Genomic DNA, 17,982 nt, shown 5'->3' with positions numbered 1-17,982 from the left:
TTAATTTTTCCTTGGCACCAGTCAGAATTTTGGTGTTGCATCAACACAATTTTCAGCTTTAAAAAATAAACTCACTTGGTTTCAGTAATTTATCATATATTGTAATAAAATGCATTCCAGAGAACAATTATGTAAGATGTCAGCTATAAAAAAAGCTTAGATTTAAAAATTATGTCCTGTGATGTCTGCATGTATGGCACATTTACGTTCTTTAGAAGCATTTTCCCAAGACCTCCATTTTATCAGCCTTACCTTGTCTATTCTCTTCTCCATAAAATTGAGTAAAACATGAATGGCCTCCATATTCATACCACTGTATACCATGGTATTGTTTTTCAAAACTGTTTCTTTCTCAGCTGTTTTATCACTGGGCAGTTCATCTAAAGTTGTTGCCTCTTGGGCTGTTTCTTCATGGGTTAATGGACAAATGAGAACATCCAAACAAGAGACTGGAACATTGCTTAAAAGGTTGACTGCATTGCTGAAAAGCAATTTAAAAATACAATATTTTAATTTGACTGAATAGTCCTTTAAAATGCGAACATAATTGTAAGTTGAGAAGTGACTTTTAGGAGTCAATTAAAATTTTTCTTTTTCAAAATGAGCCTTTAATATTACTTAGCATTTATTGACTAAGAAACAGAAAATAAAGAGAACTGTTTCAAATACATATATGATAAATTAGAAAGAACAGATGTTAAATGGACACACAATCACATGATGTCATGTCACTCTCTGAAATGCTAAAATAGGAATTAGTAAGCTTTAACATGAGCTCTTTAATTTTATTATGACACAATGCTAGCTTTGCATTTTTTCCTTGGGGTTTTAAATCCTTTTGTGAAGCCACTGGTGTTTTATTATTCCTTAGATTACAACATAAAGCATTTGAGAAGCTGTATATAAGCAGCTTATCACAGAGGCAACAATATTAAAAACCAAATATTGTAGGATTAAGTTTTGTTCTTTTTAGATGTAGAAAATACAATTTTTAGATCATCCCATTTTTTGTAAGACATTTGTAGAAAATGGGTAATGTGCTTTTTCTCCCTCTCTCATCATCAAGTATTTTTAAAAGAGGCCAACGTAGCAATTTCGAATCTCTATTCCCAAGGCCTTCTTGCTATGTATTAATGAATACACGAGCCGGGGATGCACACCAGCAGGGGGAACCCAAACCTTGTATTTCTGGTATTCTCTAAAAATCTGGTTCTGTTGCTCAGTGTATAAGAGATTAAAATGACACTAATCATTTAAAAATTAGACATGTTCTCAATTAATATATTTTCCTTCATGCATTATTTCATATTATTTCACCTAAAAGGAGAGGGGTGTTCTCTGCTAACTGGATCTTACAAGCCTGTGCCTCAGAACTTCCTGATAAACAACAATGGAAAGACAGGCATTACATTTCCTAGTGACAGAGAAGCAGATCTAAAAATAACCACATCCTGACTAAAAATAAACTCGTCCAAATGCAATTTAAAAGTCTAACCACTTGGGAACCAAGTTCAGGGCTTAATCTATCTGATGCTGTCTTAATTTAGACCATAGTAGTTCATTTTATTTTAGATTATAATGACACCCTAAAAGATAAAACAAAATAAACAACAACAAAACAGAAATAAAATACAAAATTTTTTCTTCCCTTTACCGTGAAGTATGGTTCCATTTCCCCAAGAATGAACATTTCCTTTCTTTCTTTTCATATTATGGGGAAAAAAATTCATAAGAAATCAGTGTAAAAATGAGACAGTGCAGAACGAGTGGTACTGTAAAGGGTATCAAAAAATCTGAACCAAGAACAAAAGTAATTTAACAAGTCCTATAAATGAATGGTTCCTCGTAAAATACAAGCTATCTGGTTGTCCCCACTAAAAATCTACTACTGCTACTGCTGCTGCTGTAACTACTATTACTGTTGAACAAGCTTCCTAATTTTGGTTATTTGTAAATAGTCACAATTGGTCCAAATATAATGCTTTTCCCACAAACTTTCGTTTTAAAATTTTTGCAAACATCTGTAGTTCCTTATCCAGAGTTAAAAATGTTCTGCTTCTGACTTAAGCATTTGGAAACTTTTATCAAATATCATAGATTCACTGGGGTTAAAAGAAAAAAAAACTAAAGAATTCTACCTTAGAATTACTTTCTAAAACTGTATAAGCCATTGTGAAACGTTAGGACTTTTTTTCAACACACAGGGCAATAGGCTCTGGAGTCCATTGATAGTCTGATTCTCAGAATCTACCAGAGAGACCACACTGAAAAGTTTAAGACAATGCATTTCATTACAAAGGAATGTTTCCCTTTAAATTCATTTAAAATAAGCAGTTTCAAGGAATTCAGTAAATTTAAGAAACCAAATGTAGAGTTTGATTCAACAAATATTTGGAGGTTTTAGGCTTTTCAGGAAAAGTTCCCATTTTCTCGTTTCTTATTAAACAACTGGGTTCCCAAACAACTACAAAATTAATTTTCTGGCTCACTGTGTTTGAGCTATTCTTTTTAAGTAAGGAAGGCCAGCTTTTTGAGCTCTGTCACTTCTCTGACAGTTTTATTTGTGGTAGAAGAGTGTATGAAATTCTCCAGCTACCAGGAAGTCAGTGACTATGCACAGATCCGCACAATGGTGTTTGCATTCCTACTCCAGGGGGTAGAAATACTGTGTATATTACTCTCCCCTTTTCAGCTTCCTAGAGATCATTAATCACTGGGACATGACATCCTCCTACTCATGCTCCCAGCCCCCTCCTGATATGCAGATTCAAAAACAAGGCCTATTTAGAGCTCCTTAATGCCCTGATTAAAGCCTTGTTGGTTGTGGGAGAGGGAAGGCAATCTAAAACCCACTCCTGTATCAATCACTGGACTAAACATAATTTAATACCAAATGACATTGAGGAGCATGATAATAGTACATGCAGACCTACAACTGTTAACAAATCTTCCAGGTCAAATGTATTTTCTGTATATTTGGGGTTCACATATCTTTTTTCATGGCTGGAAAATCTACTTAAATGAACCTTTACACCTCCAAAAGATTTTCAGATGTAAATACCTAACTTTAACTCAGTTCAGTAATTATTTATTAATTACTTATCCCAGGCATTGTTTTAGGAAGGTATTATGAAGAAAACAGAGACAAATCCCTGCCTTTATAGAGCTTATTTTCCAGCATGGAGAGAACAGTCAGTGAAAAGTAAACAAAACAAAAAGTTAATTGAATAGCATGCTAGAAGGTGATAAGGAGTCTGGAGGGAAAACCCAGGAGGGTAAGATAGTACATTTGGCTTGGGATTTTGAATAGGGAGGTTAGGGCAGACCTCACTGAGATGCTGTCATTTAAGCAAAAACTCGAAGGAAGTTAGAGTGAACCATGTGACTATCTGGGGAAAGAGCATTCCAGGAAGAAGAGCAAAGGCCCCAGGGCAGGAGCAGTGGCATGTTTGAAGACATGCAAAGAGGCTGGTGTGGCTGAACCACCATACACAGGGAGAGGAGTAGGATAGGAGATCATACAGGTATGGGGAGGCCAGAGTAGTCTTGCAGGCTATTACAGCTTTAGTTTTGTTCTGAGTGAAATGGGGAGCCATTGCAGAATTTTGCATGGTGATAAATACTCTATCTTAAAAGGGTCACTCTGGCTACTGCAGTGAGAACAGTTGTTAGCACAACAAAGGAGGAGGATGAGTTAGGGTGTTACTATAATAATTCAGGTGAGGTGAACAGGGTGCTAACAGTGAACTGGTTAGATTTTGAAGGACTTCCTTACATGCTAATTGTAGAGTGTGAGAATCCAAGGTTCTAGCCTTAGCAAGTGGAAAGCTGGAGTTGCCATCAACTGAAATGGGAAACACAGCAGGTGAAGTAGCTTTTTAGAGGAAGATAAAGAGTTTAATTTTGGATATGTTAAGTTTGGGACGTCTATTAGATGTTAGTAGGACGTTAGTAAGAGTGTGGAGTTCAGGGAGGGAGATCTGGATTAGAGATATAAACTGAGGAGTCAGCAGCATGTAGGTGGTATTCAAAGACAGAAAACTGAATTAGATCAGTAAGAGAATGAGTGTGAACTGAAAGACTACGAGGGCTGAGCCTGGAGCACTCCATTGTCCAGAGGCCGCGGAGTAGAGGAAGAAATTATAACTAGTGAGGTGGGAGGAAAATTAAGATAGTATGGTATCTTTGAAGAAAATATATAAGTAAGAATGGAGTGATCGCTTTGTCAAATGAAGTGGACAGATCAAGTAAGATGACAACTGAGGATGTCCACTGGATTTAGCAACACAGAAGTCACTAGTGACCTTAATAATTGCCATTCTGGTGGAGTAGTGAGACTAAAACCTTAGTAGAGAGAATAGGAGAAGAATCAGTCAACACTGAGAGGAGTTTTGCTGCAAAAGGCGAGAGAGATTGGAGTAGAAGCAGGTAGGGAAGTGTCAAGAAAACTCTGGATAAGTTATGGATGGAAAGACCCCTGAATGCTACGCTCAGCAAAGTCTATCTTTTTAATCCACAGTGATCTGGTCATTGTTCTCTAAATGTGCCAGAGACATATTCTCATGTCTGTATTTGTCCATGTTTTTTCTTGCTTAGAACATTCTCATCAAGACTACCTCAAGGGGCCAGCCTGGTGGCACAGCAGTTAAGTGCGCACGTTTCGCTTTGATGGCCCAGGGTTCACCAGTTTGGATCCCAGGTGTGGACACCGCACCACTTGGCAAGCCATGCTGTGGTAGGCGTCCCACATAGAAAGCAGAGGAAGATGGGCACGGATGTTAGCTCAGGGCCAGCTTCCTCAGCAAAAAGAGGAGGACTGGCAGCAGTTAGCTCAGAGCTAATCTTCCTCAAAAAAAAAAAAAAAAAAACCTACCTCAAACCTCACTTCACTCTCAACAGATATTTACTATGCCCTCTGCTAGGCATTAAGTATACAAAAATAAATAAAATATACTCCTCAGGGCTGGCCTGATGGCACAGTGGTTAAGTTTGTGCACTCTACTTCGGTGACCTGGGGTTCGTGGGTTCAGATCCTGGGCCTGGACCTACACACTGCTCATCAAGCCATGCTGTGGTGGTGTCCCACATACAAAACAGAGGAAGACTGGCACAGATGTTAGCACGGGGACAATCTTCCTCAAGCAAAAGGAGGAAGATTGGCAACACATGTTAGCTCAGGGACAATCTTCCTCACCAAAAAAAATAAGTAAATAATAATAATACACACACACACACACACACACACACACTTCTTTTCCTAAGAGAAGGCAGCATAACATAACTTGTAGAGCAATGGTTTGAATTCTAGATTCTCTCAGTAAAAGAGTGCCATGGGCAAATTACAGGACCTCTTCTAGGCCCTGGTGTCCTTATCTCTAAAGTAAAGGGAAATAAATTTATCCCACTAGGTTGATGTGAGGATTAAAAGAAAAAACGCATGCAAAGTACTCTGCCCAGTACATAGTAAATGGCAACTATTAAGGAGCTTTTGAACAGTAGACATATTGCACTATAGGAGGGAATGGGAAAAATTTGGAGGAAGGAGAGAATATGCTATCTGTGGGGAACTGAAAACAGGTCCCTAAGTCTAAAGCAAAGGACAAGGCCTCTAAAGGAGGGGACTTAGTAGGCAACAAGACCAGAAAGGTGTGTGTATGTGTGTGTGGAGTCGAGTGGGGGAGATCGTAAGGGGACTGTCACAGTGAGATGGACATTATGGCCAGATAGGTTACTGATGACCTGAAACCAGAGTTGTCCTGGAAAAAGAGTAGGTGCAGAAGCCAGGGAAATATAGATTTCTCAGATGAAGCTGCAGATCATTAATAAATGCAGAGTGACAAAAGAAGATTGCTCTTAATCATAAAGACAGAGGGGAGCCATGGGAAGATTCTAAGCAGAGATTTGCTTACTGAGAAACGATTGCATGCAGTGGAGAGGATGGGCCAATCTGTCAAGTTAGGTAAAACTTTCCCACAGGACTGAGCAGCCTGAGTTTAGAAGTGGAGAAGGAAAGTGGTCTGACAGATCTGGGGTCAGGTGTTTGAAGACTGGCAGGACGTGACAATGAGGGTGTGGAGAGAGGCTGAAATGATGAATCAGTGCTTTAGAATAGAGAGGGAAGAAAGTAAACCTATAATGGGGCTTATCGATAGGAGAAAAAGGAATCGGGAGGGGACCAGAGGTCTGGACGAGGATGAAGAACAGGTATAGTATAAGTGAGGAAGACTTTCCTCGTCATGCTAGACCACAGTGAGCTTGTCCTTCAGATTCTATTAGCAATTAGTATTTGGATAATTAATTCACTGGGAAACTATTAAAAAACTATCTTGTGATATCTCTTCTATTCTTATCTTGAATTGTTATTTAACTTTTCATAATATTTATGTCTTGTCTCTCCAGTTAGACTCTATCTTCCTCCAGAGTATGTACCGTGGAGTCCTTCGTGGACTTAGCATGGTGCTTAGCTATACAAATCTTCCTTAACTTACGATAGGGTTATATCCCAAAGAAAGATGATGAAAATATTGTAGGTCAAAAATGCATTTAATACACCTAACCTACTGAACATCACAGCTTACCCTAGCCTGCCTTAAATGTGCTCAGAACAGTTACATCAACCTACAGTTGGGTAAAACCATCTAACAGAAAGCTCATTTTCTAATAAAGTATTGAATATCTTGTGTAGTTTATTGAATACTGTACTGAAAGTGAAAAACAGAATGGTTGTAAGTGTATCGGTTGTTCACCCTCATGATGGTGTGGCTGTGGCTCGCTGCCGCTGCCCAGCATCACCAGAGAATATCCCACCACAGATCGCTAGCTAGGAAAAGATCAAAATTCAAATTTCAAAGGATGGTTTCTAATGAGTGATTAGTGCTTTCCCACCATTGTAAAGTTGAAAAATCATAAGTTGAACCATCATAAATTGGGGACTATCTATAGTTCAGAAAATATCTGTTCACCTAGATAACTGCTATTCACAGTGAGAATCAGGTTAAAGAGCTAAGAGCTTTAATAATAACACAACAAAAAATAAACCCACCTTTCCCCAATCTCTCCAAAGTGAACTCTCCTTTTTCTGTCCACTATGTAAACTTGTTCATGTCTGACACAACACTCACTGAAACAACTGCACTTACTTACTTAGAAGTCTGTTTTATCCCCTAGTTGGTGAGCCCAGGAGAACACAGATCACATTGTATTCATCTTTGTTGCCTTATAGCTCAACACAGTGCCTAACACATAGTAAGTGCTCAGTTAACAGAAACCAAAATGAAATCATCCAATTTTCAAACATTAAGTCTGCCACATGTAAGACATTATGCTTAGCTAACACTATGGTGGTAATCATTTTTCAATGTGTAAGTGTATCAAATCAGCACGGTGTACACCTTAAACTTAAACAATGTTATATGTCAATTATGTCTCAATAAAGCTGAAAAAAAAGGCATTATGCTTAGAATTGTAATGAGGTATCATTAGATACTAAACTGTCCCCTTCAATATGTAAGAAAATGAATTGGTCTAAATAAAGAAACATCAACCAAAAAAATCAGAGAGGTAAGTACTTTTTAAAGACTCACTGGCTCTTTTGGATGCCAAAAAAAGGGGGGGAAGAGAAAAAAAAAAAGCTTTATAGATGCCAATGTGCTAAGTGAAAGAAATGAGATTGAGAGACTACAAGAAATTAAATAAGATTTATTCCTGCCCTCTCCTCTCCAGCGTATAGGCCATCCCCATCTTCACCCTTCTCCAAAATAAAACAAAGCCACAACCACATCCAGATGCAACTTTTGGCTAAGTGTTTACGCATAAGATTATTGATTATGGACAAGAGGGCTGAAAATACTTTCAGGCAGATAATAGAGACAAACAGAATTAGGATGTCCTTTACTGTAGCAAAAAAGGTGGATCATGCCAACAATTTACTTGTTACCATAAGAATAGACAAAAGGAAATGAAAGAGAACAAATAAATTTTTAAAACTATCTAAGATACTGATTAGTGGAAATAAAGGTCAAGGTCAGCTGTCTTTGTGAGCTAACTCATTTTATCTTTATGTCCATATCCGCTTGATTTCTCTGGGGGGGCAAAAAAAAGGCACTGTCTTACGGAGACAACATATGAGAAAAAGCTGCTGCCGGGCCAGTCTTATACTCACATGTCTCCTACAGCACTTTAATAGGCTCTCGACAAGCATGTATCCTAGAATCCATCTGGCTTGAGAAAAACTCAGATTAACAGAAAACAGATTTTGCTACACAATCATAGGATATACATAGAAATAAGTTCCTAAACAAATATCAAAATCAAGAAACAACTTTTAAAGAGAGATTTGGAACTAAATATTGGATCTAAAAGCCAATATGCTTATTATAATAGTAACAGAAGTAGCAGTGAGTGGCAGCTCCCCTGTTTACTGAGAGCTCACTCTGTGCCAGAGACAGAGTGCTGTATTCATTTTTCATTTAATCATGATTATAACCCTTTGAGTTTGATGATAATGCAAAACTGTACACTATACTATCTAGGTTCACCTATTTCATTACATTTTTCCTTAAAACAAATCAAAGTGTCCAAAAAAAAGGGCAAAAAAACAAACTTAGAAAACAACTTAAAAAAAATGGAATGGGATGTTACTATGAAACACTCTGCTTTTTTTTTAAACTTATACTTTAAACACACACACACAAACTGCTCAAGGTCACTACAAATGAGCAGAAATTAGTAGTTATTACAATTCTAGTAAGGTTCCTAAAATAGCCCTTTGAGGTTGGGGCAGTTTTCTCTGTATTTAAATGGATTAGCCTAGAGTCATGATTGCTCAAATGATACTAATCACTTTAATTCTGATTAAAGGGACATGCAAGGCCATTCCGGATAAACTGTCAAGTCAGCAGCAACCTCAATCTCCCAGGAAAGCCTTTGCGAAATACTCGTAAATCCTGGCTGGGGCACTAGGGATAGTCCTTATTTATGGTGTAGCTAACAGATATTTTATCAAAGTAACTTTTAAGATAAAAGCAAATTTAAAGAAAAATATCTTTAAAATTTATTTAAGAAAAATGAATATTTAAAGCAAATATCATCAGAAAGGAAAATAAATCTGATGACTTTTAAAAAAATCTTCTTTTTAAGGGGCCGGCTCAGTAGTGCAGCGGTTAAGTTCGCACAGGACACGGCACCGCTCAGCAAGCCATGCTGTGGTAGGCATCCGAGATAGAAAGTAGAGGAGGATGGGCACGGATGTTAGCTCAGGGCCAGCCTTCCTCAGCAAAAAGAGGAGGATTGGCACCAGATGTTAGCTCAGGGCTAATCTCCCTAAAAAAAAAAAAATCTTATTTTTAAAACATCTATATAGTTTTGCTCTCTTTTGACAAATGCTGGCTTAAAATATTACATTCATTCTTCACAGAAATCCTTAACAATGTTTTTGTGACTAGTGTAACAATTCCTGTCAAAACGCTTTCTCCTCACATTCTTATATGAATGCTATTTAACTTGTGATATCTGATTTCCAAAAAAAAAATATATGAATTTACTCCTAGGCTTATAAACCCATTTTCTTTTAGTTTTAGTACCTAGATTTCTACTGTCTCTTGATTATGAGAGAAATTACAGTACATCAAAATGCTTAATAAAATCTTTTTAGAGCATATGATTTATTGCAGTTACTCTGATTATTTTTTAAAGGCACAGTCTCAAGAAAATGAAAGGAACTTTTGATCTGTAGCTGCAGAAAAAAATCATACATTTTAATTGTGAAGAAAACAATCTTTTGAAGGCTTGTAGGTGAGAATACATAAAGGCAACCTACCAACAAACTCAGTGCAATATCAAATAATAAATAGCTGATCATAACTAAAATAACATGGATTTGATGGAAAAATAACAATTAAGGGTAAGTTTCATTTTACACTCTGTTTGTGCTTCTATAAAGTTTTATTTAAGCCATATTTTGGAAAACAGAATACTGTAAATGTCCTAAAGGTAATTTCTACTATTAAGAGAACCCAATTTTAAATTTATTTGTAAAGCAAAGTTAATGCCAGAGTTCTTTGCAGATTTGAACTGTTTAAAATACCATTTGTATTCTTACAGACTCAAGCACCCTAAGCAGTCTCATATTAAAGTCAAAAGTGTTGTTACTGCAAATCCGACACAGAATAAAAGTAAGAGAACTAGAAAAATGCATTAATACTTACTCAGTTCTCAGAGAATAGTAAATTTTAACAGCAGTCCATCAATAGCTCTAACAGGCAAGTCACAAAACTTGAACCATTTTTCATACGGTAATACTTGAGACTGTGACCCAACTCTTATAACTTAAAAAAATTTAATTTATAGTGCTTAAGATACACTTTTTGAGGGCTGGCCCAGTGGTGTAGTGGTTAGGTTCATTCGCTCTGTTTCGGCAGCCCAGAGTTTGCTGGGGATCCTGGGCGTGGACCTACACACCACTTATAAGGCCTTGTTGTGGCGGCATCCCACATACAAAACAGAGGAAGACTGGCACAGATGTTAGCTCAGCAACAATCATCCTCAAGCAAAAAGAGGAAGATTGGTAACAGATATTAGCTCAGGGACAATCTTCCTCACCAAAAAAAAAAAAAGAAAAAGATACACTTTTTGGTAAATACTCTTACAACGAAATTAGTGAGAGTATTAGTTTAAGTGTAGTAATTAAAAGCAGGGTTCAAATCCAAGCTCTTTCACTTATTAGGCCTATGTGACCTCTGAGAAATTGCTTGATCTTTCTATGCCTCAGTTTCATCATCTACTGAAAGGGAAAAATAGCGGTATTTACCTCCTAAGGTTGGTGTGATGATTAAAAGAAGTTAATCTTTATAAAGCACTTAGCATAATGTTACACACAGTATTTAATAACTGAGTGCTATTATTATTATTGTGTTCTGGGCTTTACTGCTGAATACAACAAATGCCAAATTTACTTGTCTTGTTGGGGCTCAATATAACAAAGTCAAGGGGACAGAATGAAAATTTCTCTTCAGGGTATAGTAATGATTTCTGATTTATCTGATTTACTGTAATACTTTCACTTTCTTACGCTTGTAACAATTAAAGTCAGATGCATAAAAACAATAAGAACTGATGATATCCTTCACTGAGATATCAATACAGAAGTTACCTACCTGTGCAGCTCCTCTGTTTTGTCTTCGGTTGGACCTACGATTAGTAAACAATGGCGAAGGACAGCTGCCATGACACGGAACTGATGAGAATCACTCTACGGCAAATAAAAAAGAGGAGAGGAAAAATTGGGGATTGAATACCTCAGTGAAGGAGTCTGGTGCATTACCACTTCCTGGGAGTCATCTCATGGCCCTTCTGCCTCCCCAAACAGTCATTCTTATCCCATGCATGGTAGAAGTCAGGATATTCTAGCAAGAATTCCCAAGGCAGTATTAAGCAACAGTCATTCTCTCATATGTACAGCTACGACCACCTCCGGAAACGGCTGAAACCAGACGTTGTGGATCCAGCCACTCCCTTACGGCACATCAGGCAAAGAGAGGCAGGATCAGCAGCCATGTGTCTAGACTCTGCTTCACCTTAAGCTGCGACTCAAACAGGGATCTTCTCCACTTTTACAAAGTCTAGACTCTTGTGTTTGATAGTATACTGTTCCAGTTTACTAACCACTATAAAAGTTCCAACAGATGTAATATTATCAGATATTTTAAGAGTGGGTTGCACATCCATAATAAAAATGCCTCATCTCTTAACTTTCAAAAGTAATGGATTAAAATCTATAATCTATCAACTTCATTTTAACCAATCTTCTTAATCTCCTAGTTCCCCCAGAGCTACCAGCAAGTGATAAAAACAACTGATCTGAGTTTAACCTCCTGTGTTTCCAGTGTTTACTCATTGGCAGTGGTATTAAAGACACAGAGAGAGTCAGAGTGGAAGAAGGCAAACAGTTGGAAATAAACTAAGCTCTGAACAATCATTTGCTTTGCCTCCTCATTTTTAGTGAGATCTTGGGCCACTACAATTTCTTTAATCATTTGCCTCAATAGCATCTCTCCTTCTAGATTTTTAGTAATTAAGAAGACATATGAAATTAGTGATAATTATGAGACCGTGGATATGCTACACTTGAGGAAGGCTCTATTTACTTCAAAAGCTAATAAAAATTTTAAAACTTTACTATATACACCATTTATTTCAAGTTGATATAAAGTGAAATATATTCACATATTATACATAGCCTATATTCATATATATAACTCAACCTTCTAGAAGATGTCTCTTATAAAATCTAACATAAAATCTAACAATAGGACACACTTTCATTACTCATAATGCAGATGACAATATTTTAAACATAACACCATCATGTGTAGATTTGGAAGAGATGAAGGCCTCAGTGGCATAATGGAAAAAGCACTGCTCTTGAAGTCAGGAGTCTAGGTTGTGACCTTAGACAAGTCATATAGCTTCTCTGAGCCAAAGTTTCCCCACATACATCTCCACAAACATGAAACTGTTAGGGTTATAAAAAGATTAAATTAAAGAAGAGGATACACATGAAAGTGTACTTTCAATGAAACATTTGAAGGTGAGGGAGAAGAATGAGGGAGGAAGAAATAAAAGGTAAGACTAATAGAGGTGAAATGAGTGATAAGGAAGTAACTGGGTGTTGGGGGGTCGGGGGAGAGGCAATGAAGAAGAGGGACCAGTGGAATGCCACAGACACTTAGAATGCTGTCCCACTTGCCATCCATCTTCAAATGGCTGAATCAAACTTCTCTAATATGTAAATGTGTTTTTCCTTACCTCAAATTACATGAAGCACACTGAAATGCATGTCTATCATGCGTTCTTAAGTAACCCTATCCATTACTCAACTCTTAATAAGATCATATTTTCCTTGGTTTTGAAAATTAACTGGGAATGCACTTCCTTTTAAACTAGATTTTCCTTTATTCTAGATATACAATCATTCTCTTCTCATGCTGATGTTGACAAGCCTCTTGCAAAACTATCCATTTTGGTCTTTCTATTACTTGCAACTGTAAACCAAAATCCTACTTCTTTACATCCATTTCCTCCTGTCCCAATTTTCATACCAATTCCCATGTTGGACTCCATGACTGCAATGCCCTCTTTCTACCGTAAATCCACTAAATTCTTTTTCTCTACCAAAGCAACTACTGAACTCCCTGGATTGTTTGTCTCCACTCTTGGCATCACTTATTCCTTTTCATCCTCCAGGTCTCAGCTAAAATATCTTCTCAGAGAAGCCCCTTCCTTGATCACCTTATCTAAGTAGATTCCTTCCTTCCTTATTCTCTATCACTGTATTTTATTATGATTTCTTTTATGAAATCATACTTTAGAATTCCACATTTCTTTACATACTTGCATATACATTGCTTTCTCCACTAATCTATATCCTTTACGAATTTAGAAGGCATGTGTTTAATAGGTGCTCAATAATTTTTAATGTAAATGGTAAGTAAAATATACATAAACAAAAAAGTGCCCAAATCATAGGTGTACAGCTAGATAAATTTTCATGGAACGAGCACATCCATATATAACCAACATGAAAATGATGCAATGCCAAGATTAAGAACCCCAGAATTCCAGGGCCAGCCTGGTTGCATAGTGGTTAAGTTCACACACTCCACTTCAGTGGCCCAGGGTTTCAAGGTTCAGATCCCAGGTGTACACCTACATACCACTCGTCAAACCATGCTGTGGCAGTGTCTCACATACAAAACAGAGGAAGATTGGCACAATTGTTAGCTCAGTCACAATCTTCCTCAAGCAAAAAGAGGAAGATTGGCAATGGATGTTAGCTCAGGGCCAATCTTCCTCACCAAAAAAACAAAAAGAAGCCCAGAATTCCCCTCATAGCCCTTTCGAATGACAACTTTCCACTCCTCAAGGGTAATCCTCATATCTAACATCACAGTTTAGTGATTTTTTTGCTGTCACTGGACTTTATATGAATGGAATAATAAAATATAGACCCTTTTGTGTCTACTTGTGAGATTCATCCATGTTGTTGTGTGTAGTTGCGGTTTGTTCATTTTCATTGCTTGAGAGCAGTGCTATTTGAAGTGCAGTTTGCGGACTACTGCTGGCCCACACCCTATTTGCCACTGATTCCCAATGCGATGATCACAGAAGGTGTGATTTAGAAACTTTTAGAGCAGTTTGACATTCTGTGTAATATTGTTATACAAGAGTTTCATTCTGACAGCTAGGGAAAAGAATCTGGTCCTTCACCACAGTTGGGTTAAGAAAGCACTGCTGAACACAATGAATACATTACAGTTTACTTATCCACCCTGCGCTTGATGGACACTTGGATTCTTTCCAGTTTGGGGCTATACTGAAGAGTGCTGCTATGAACATACTTTTTTACATGTCATTTGGCATGCTGGGTCACAGGGCATATAGATAAGTCAAGTTTTAGAAGGTACTACCAAACAGTTTCAAAGTATTTATATCAATTTATACTCCCATCAGTTGCTCTACATCCGTGCAAACACTTGATATTCAGCCTTTTTAATTTTAGTCATTCTGTGGGTGTGTGGTGGTCTGGTTTTATTATGAGTTTTCCTGACAACTAATAAAGTTGAACCCCTTTTCATATATCTATTGGTCATTTGGATAGCTCTTTTGTGAAGTGCTTGTTCAAGCCTTCTGCCTATTTTCCTATTGGGTTGACTGACTTTTTTTTTTTTTTGAGGAAGATTAGCCCTGAGCTAACTACTGCCAATCCTCCTCTTTTTTGCTGAGGAAGACTGGCCCTGAGCTAACATCCAAACTCATCTTCCTTTACTTTCTATGTGGGACGCCTACCACAGCATGGCTTGCCAAGTGGTGCCATGTCTGCACCCGGGATCCGAACCGGCGAACCCTGGGCCGCCGAGAAGCGAAGCATGTGAACTTAACTGCTGCGCCACCGGGCCGGCCCCGTGACTGACTTTATCTGTATGGATTTGTAGGATTTTTTAATGTATTCTGGATGGAGTCCTTTATTATATATATGCATTGCAAATATCTTCTCCCATTTGGTGGCCTACCTTTTTACTTTCTTCTCTCGATGAACTCATTTCAATGAAGACCAATTCGTCAATTTTTCCTTTATGGTTTGACCTTTATTTTGTCTTGTTTTAGAAATCTTTGCCTATTTAAGAAATATCTGATTTGTTTAAGATACGGTCATGAACCATATGTTGGGAAACAAGGCAAGCCTCTACAAATTTAAAAAAATTGAAATAATAACAAGCATCTTCTCAGATCATAGTGCTACAAGGCTAGAAATTAATTACAAGAAAAAAGCTGAGAAAGGCACAAAGATGTGGAGACTAAACAACACACTACTGAACAAGCAATGGATCATTGAAGAAATTAAAGAAGAAATAAAAAAATACCTGGAAACAAATGAAAATGATAGCATGCCATACCAACTCATATGGGATACAGCAAAAGCTGTATTAAGAGGAAAATTCATCGCAATACAGGCACATCTTAACAAACAAGAAAAATCCCAAATAAGCAACCTTAAAGCACACCTAACTGAACTAGAGAAAAAAGAACAAATGAAGCCCAAAGTCAGCAGAAGGAGAGAAATAATAAAAATCAGAGCAGAAATAAATACTATTGAAATGAAAAAGGCAGTAGAAAGGATCAATGAGACAAAGAGCTGGTTTTTTGAGAAGATAGATAAAATTGACAAACCACTAGCCAGACTTACAAAGAAAAAAAGGGAGAAAGCTCAAATAAACAAAATCAGAAATGAGCGAGGAGAAATAACAACAGACTCTGCAGAAATACAACAGATTATAAGAGAATACTACAAAAAACTATATGCCAACAGAATGGATAACCTAGAGGAAATGGATAAATTCTTGGACTCCTACAATCTCCCAAAGCTCACTCAAGAAGAGGCAGACAATTTGAACAGACCAATCACAAGGAAAGAGATTGAAATAGCAATCAAAAACATCCCAAAGAATAAAACCCCAGGACCAGATGGCTTTCCTGGAGAATTCTACCAAACTTTCAGAGAGGATTTAATACCTATCCTTTTCAAGCTATTCCAAAAAATTAGGGAAGATGGAACACTTCCTAACACATTCTATGAGGTTAACATCATGCTGATACCAAAACCTGACAAGGACACCACGAAAAAAGAGAACTACAGGCCAATATCACTGATGAACATAGATGCAAAAATTCTAAACAAAATTTTGGCAACCAGAATTCAGCAATTCATCAAAAGAATCATACATCAGGATCAGGTGGGATTCATACCAGGTACACAGGGATGGTTCAACATCCGCAAATCAATCAACGTGATACACCACATCAACAAACTGAGGAATAAAAACCACATGATCATCTCAATAGATGCAGAGAAGGCATTTGACAAGATCCAACAGCCATTTATGATAAAAACTCCGAACAAAATGGGCATAGAAGGAAACTACCTCAACATAATAAAGGCCATATACGACAAACCCATAGCCAACATCATACTCAATGGGCAAAAACTGAATCCCATCCCCCTGAAAACAGGAAGGAGACAAGGATGCTCTCTATCACCACTCTTATTTAACATAGTACTGGAGGTCCTGGCCAGAGCAATCAGGCAAGAAAAAGGAATAAAAGGAATCCAAATAGGGAGGGAAGAAGTGAAACTCTCGCTGTTTGCAGACGACATGTTCTTATATATAGAAAACCCCAAAGAATCCATTGGAAAACTGTTAGAAGTAATCAAAAACTACAGCAAAGTTGCAGGGTATAAAATCAATTTGCATAAATCAGTAGCATTTCTACACTCCACTAATGAACCAACAGAAAAAGAACTCAAGAATACAATACCATTCACAATCGCAACAAAAAGAATAAAATACCTTGGGGTAAATTTAACTAAGGAAGTGAAGGACCTAGATAATGAAAATTACAAGGCCTTTCTGAGAGAATTGGATGACGACATAAGGAGATGGAAAGACATTCCATGTACATGAATTGGAAGAATAAACATAGTTAAAATGTCCATTCTACCTAAAGCAATCTACAGATTCAATGCCATCCCAATCAGAATCCCAATGACATTCTTTACAGAATTAGAACAAAGAATCCTAAAATTCATATGGGGCAACAAAAGACCCCGAATTGCTAAAGCAATCCTGAGAAAAAAGAACAAAATGGGAGGCATCACAATCCCTGACTTCAAAACATACCACAAAGCTACAGTAATCAAAACAGCATGGTACTGGTACAAAAACAGGTGCACAGATCAATGGAACAGAATTGAAAGCCCAGAAATAAAACCACACATCTATGGACAGCTTATCTTTGACAAAGGAGCTGAGGGCATACAATGGAGAAAACAAAGTCTTTTCAACAAATGGTGCTGGGAAAACTGGAAAGCCACATGTAAAAGAATGAAAATTGACCATTCTTTTTCACCATTCACCAAAATAAACTCAAAATGGATTAAAGACCTAAAGGTGAGACCTGAAACCATAAGGCTTCTGGAAGAAAACGTAGGCAGTACACTCTTTGACATCAGTATTAAAAGGATCTTTTCGGACACCATGCCTTCTCAGAGAAGGGAAACAATAGAAAGAATAAACAAATGGGACTTCATCAGATTAAAGAGCTTCTTCAAGGCAAATGAAAACAGGATTGAAACAAAAAAACAAACCACTAACTGGGAAAAAATATTTGCAAGTCATATATCTGACAAAGGCTTAATATCCATAATATATAAAGAACTCTTGCAACTCAACCACAAAACATTAAACAACCCAATCAAAAAATGGGCTGGAGACATGAACAGACATTTCTCCAAAGAAGATATACTGATGGCCAATAGGCACATGAAAAGATGCTCATCATCGCTGATCATCAGGGAAATGCAAATCAAAACTACACTAAGATATCACCTTACACCCGTTAGAATGACAAAAATATCTAAAACTGATA

The 17,982-nt window shown here is 37.3% G+C and overlaps 1 protein-coding gene across 8 annotated transcripts in view; it reads right to left on the bottom strand.

The window, feature by feature from the left end:
* Positions 1-17,982, bottom strand: part of RIC8B (RIC8 guanine nucleotide exchange factor B) — a 105,279-nt gene that overhangs the window by 44,579 nt on the left and 42,718 nt on the right. For all 8 annotated transcript variants that reach the window (XR_011502686.1, XR_011502687.1, XR_011502688.1 and 5 more), the window contains exons 4-5: positions 11,154-11,248; positions 253-481 (exon numbers count right to left, since the gene is read on the bottom strand). Coding sequence is in view for 5 of the 8 variants with exons in the window: in XM_014865840.3 (XP_014721326.1) it covers positions 253-481; positions 11,154-11,248 (324 nt within the window). In the remaining 3 variants the exon portion in view is untranslated. The remainder of the gene's footprint in view (positions 1-252; positions 482-11,153; positions 11,249-17,982) is intronic.

This window comes from Equus asinus, chromosome 4 (assembly GCF_041296235.1).
Source record: "Equus asinus isolate D_3611 breed Donkey chromosome 4, EquAss-T2T_v2, whole genome shotgun sequence".
NCBI lineage: Eukaryota > Metazoa > Chordata > Mammalia > Perissodactyla > Equidae > Equus > Equus asinus.
Note: the sequence above shows the minus strand (reverse complement) of the source record. Positions and strands in the feature narration are given on the sequence as shown.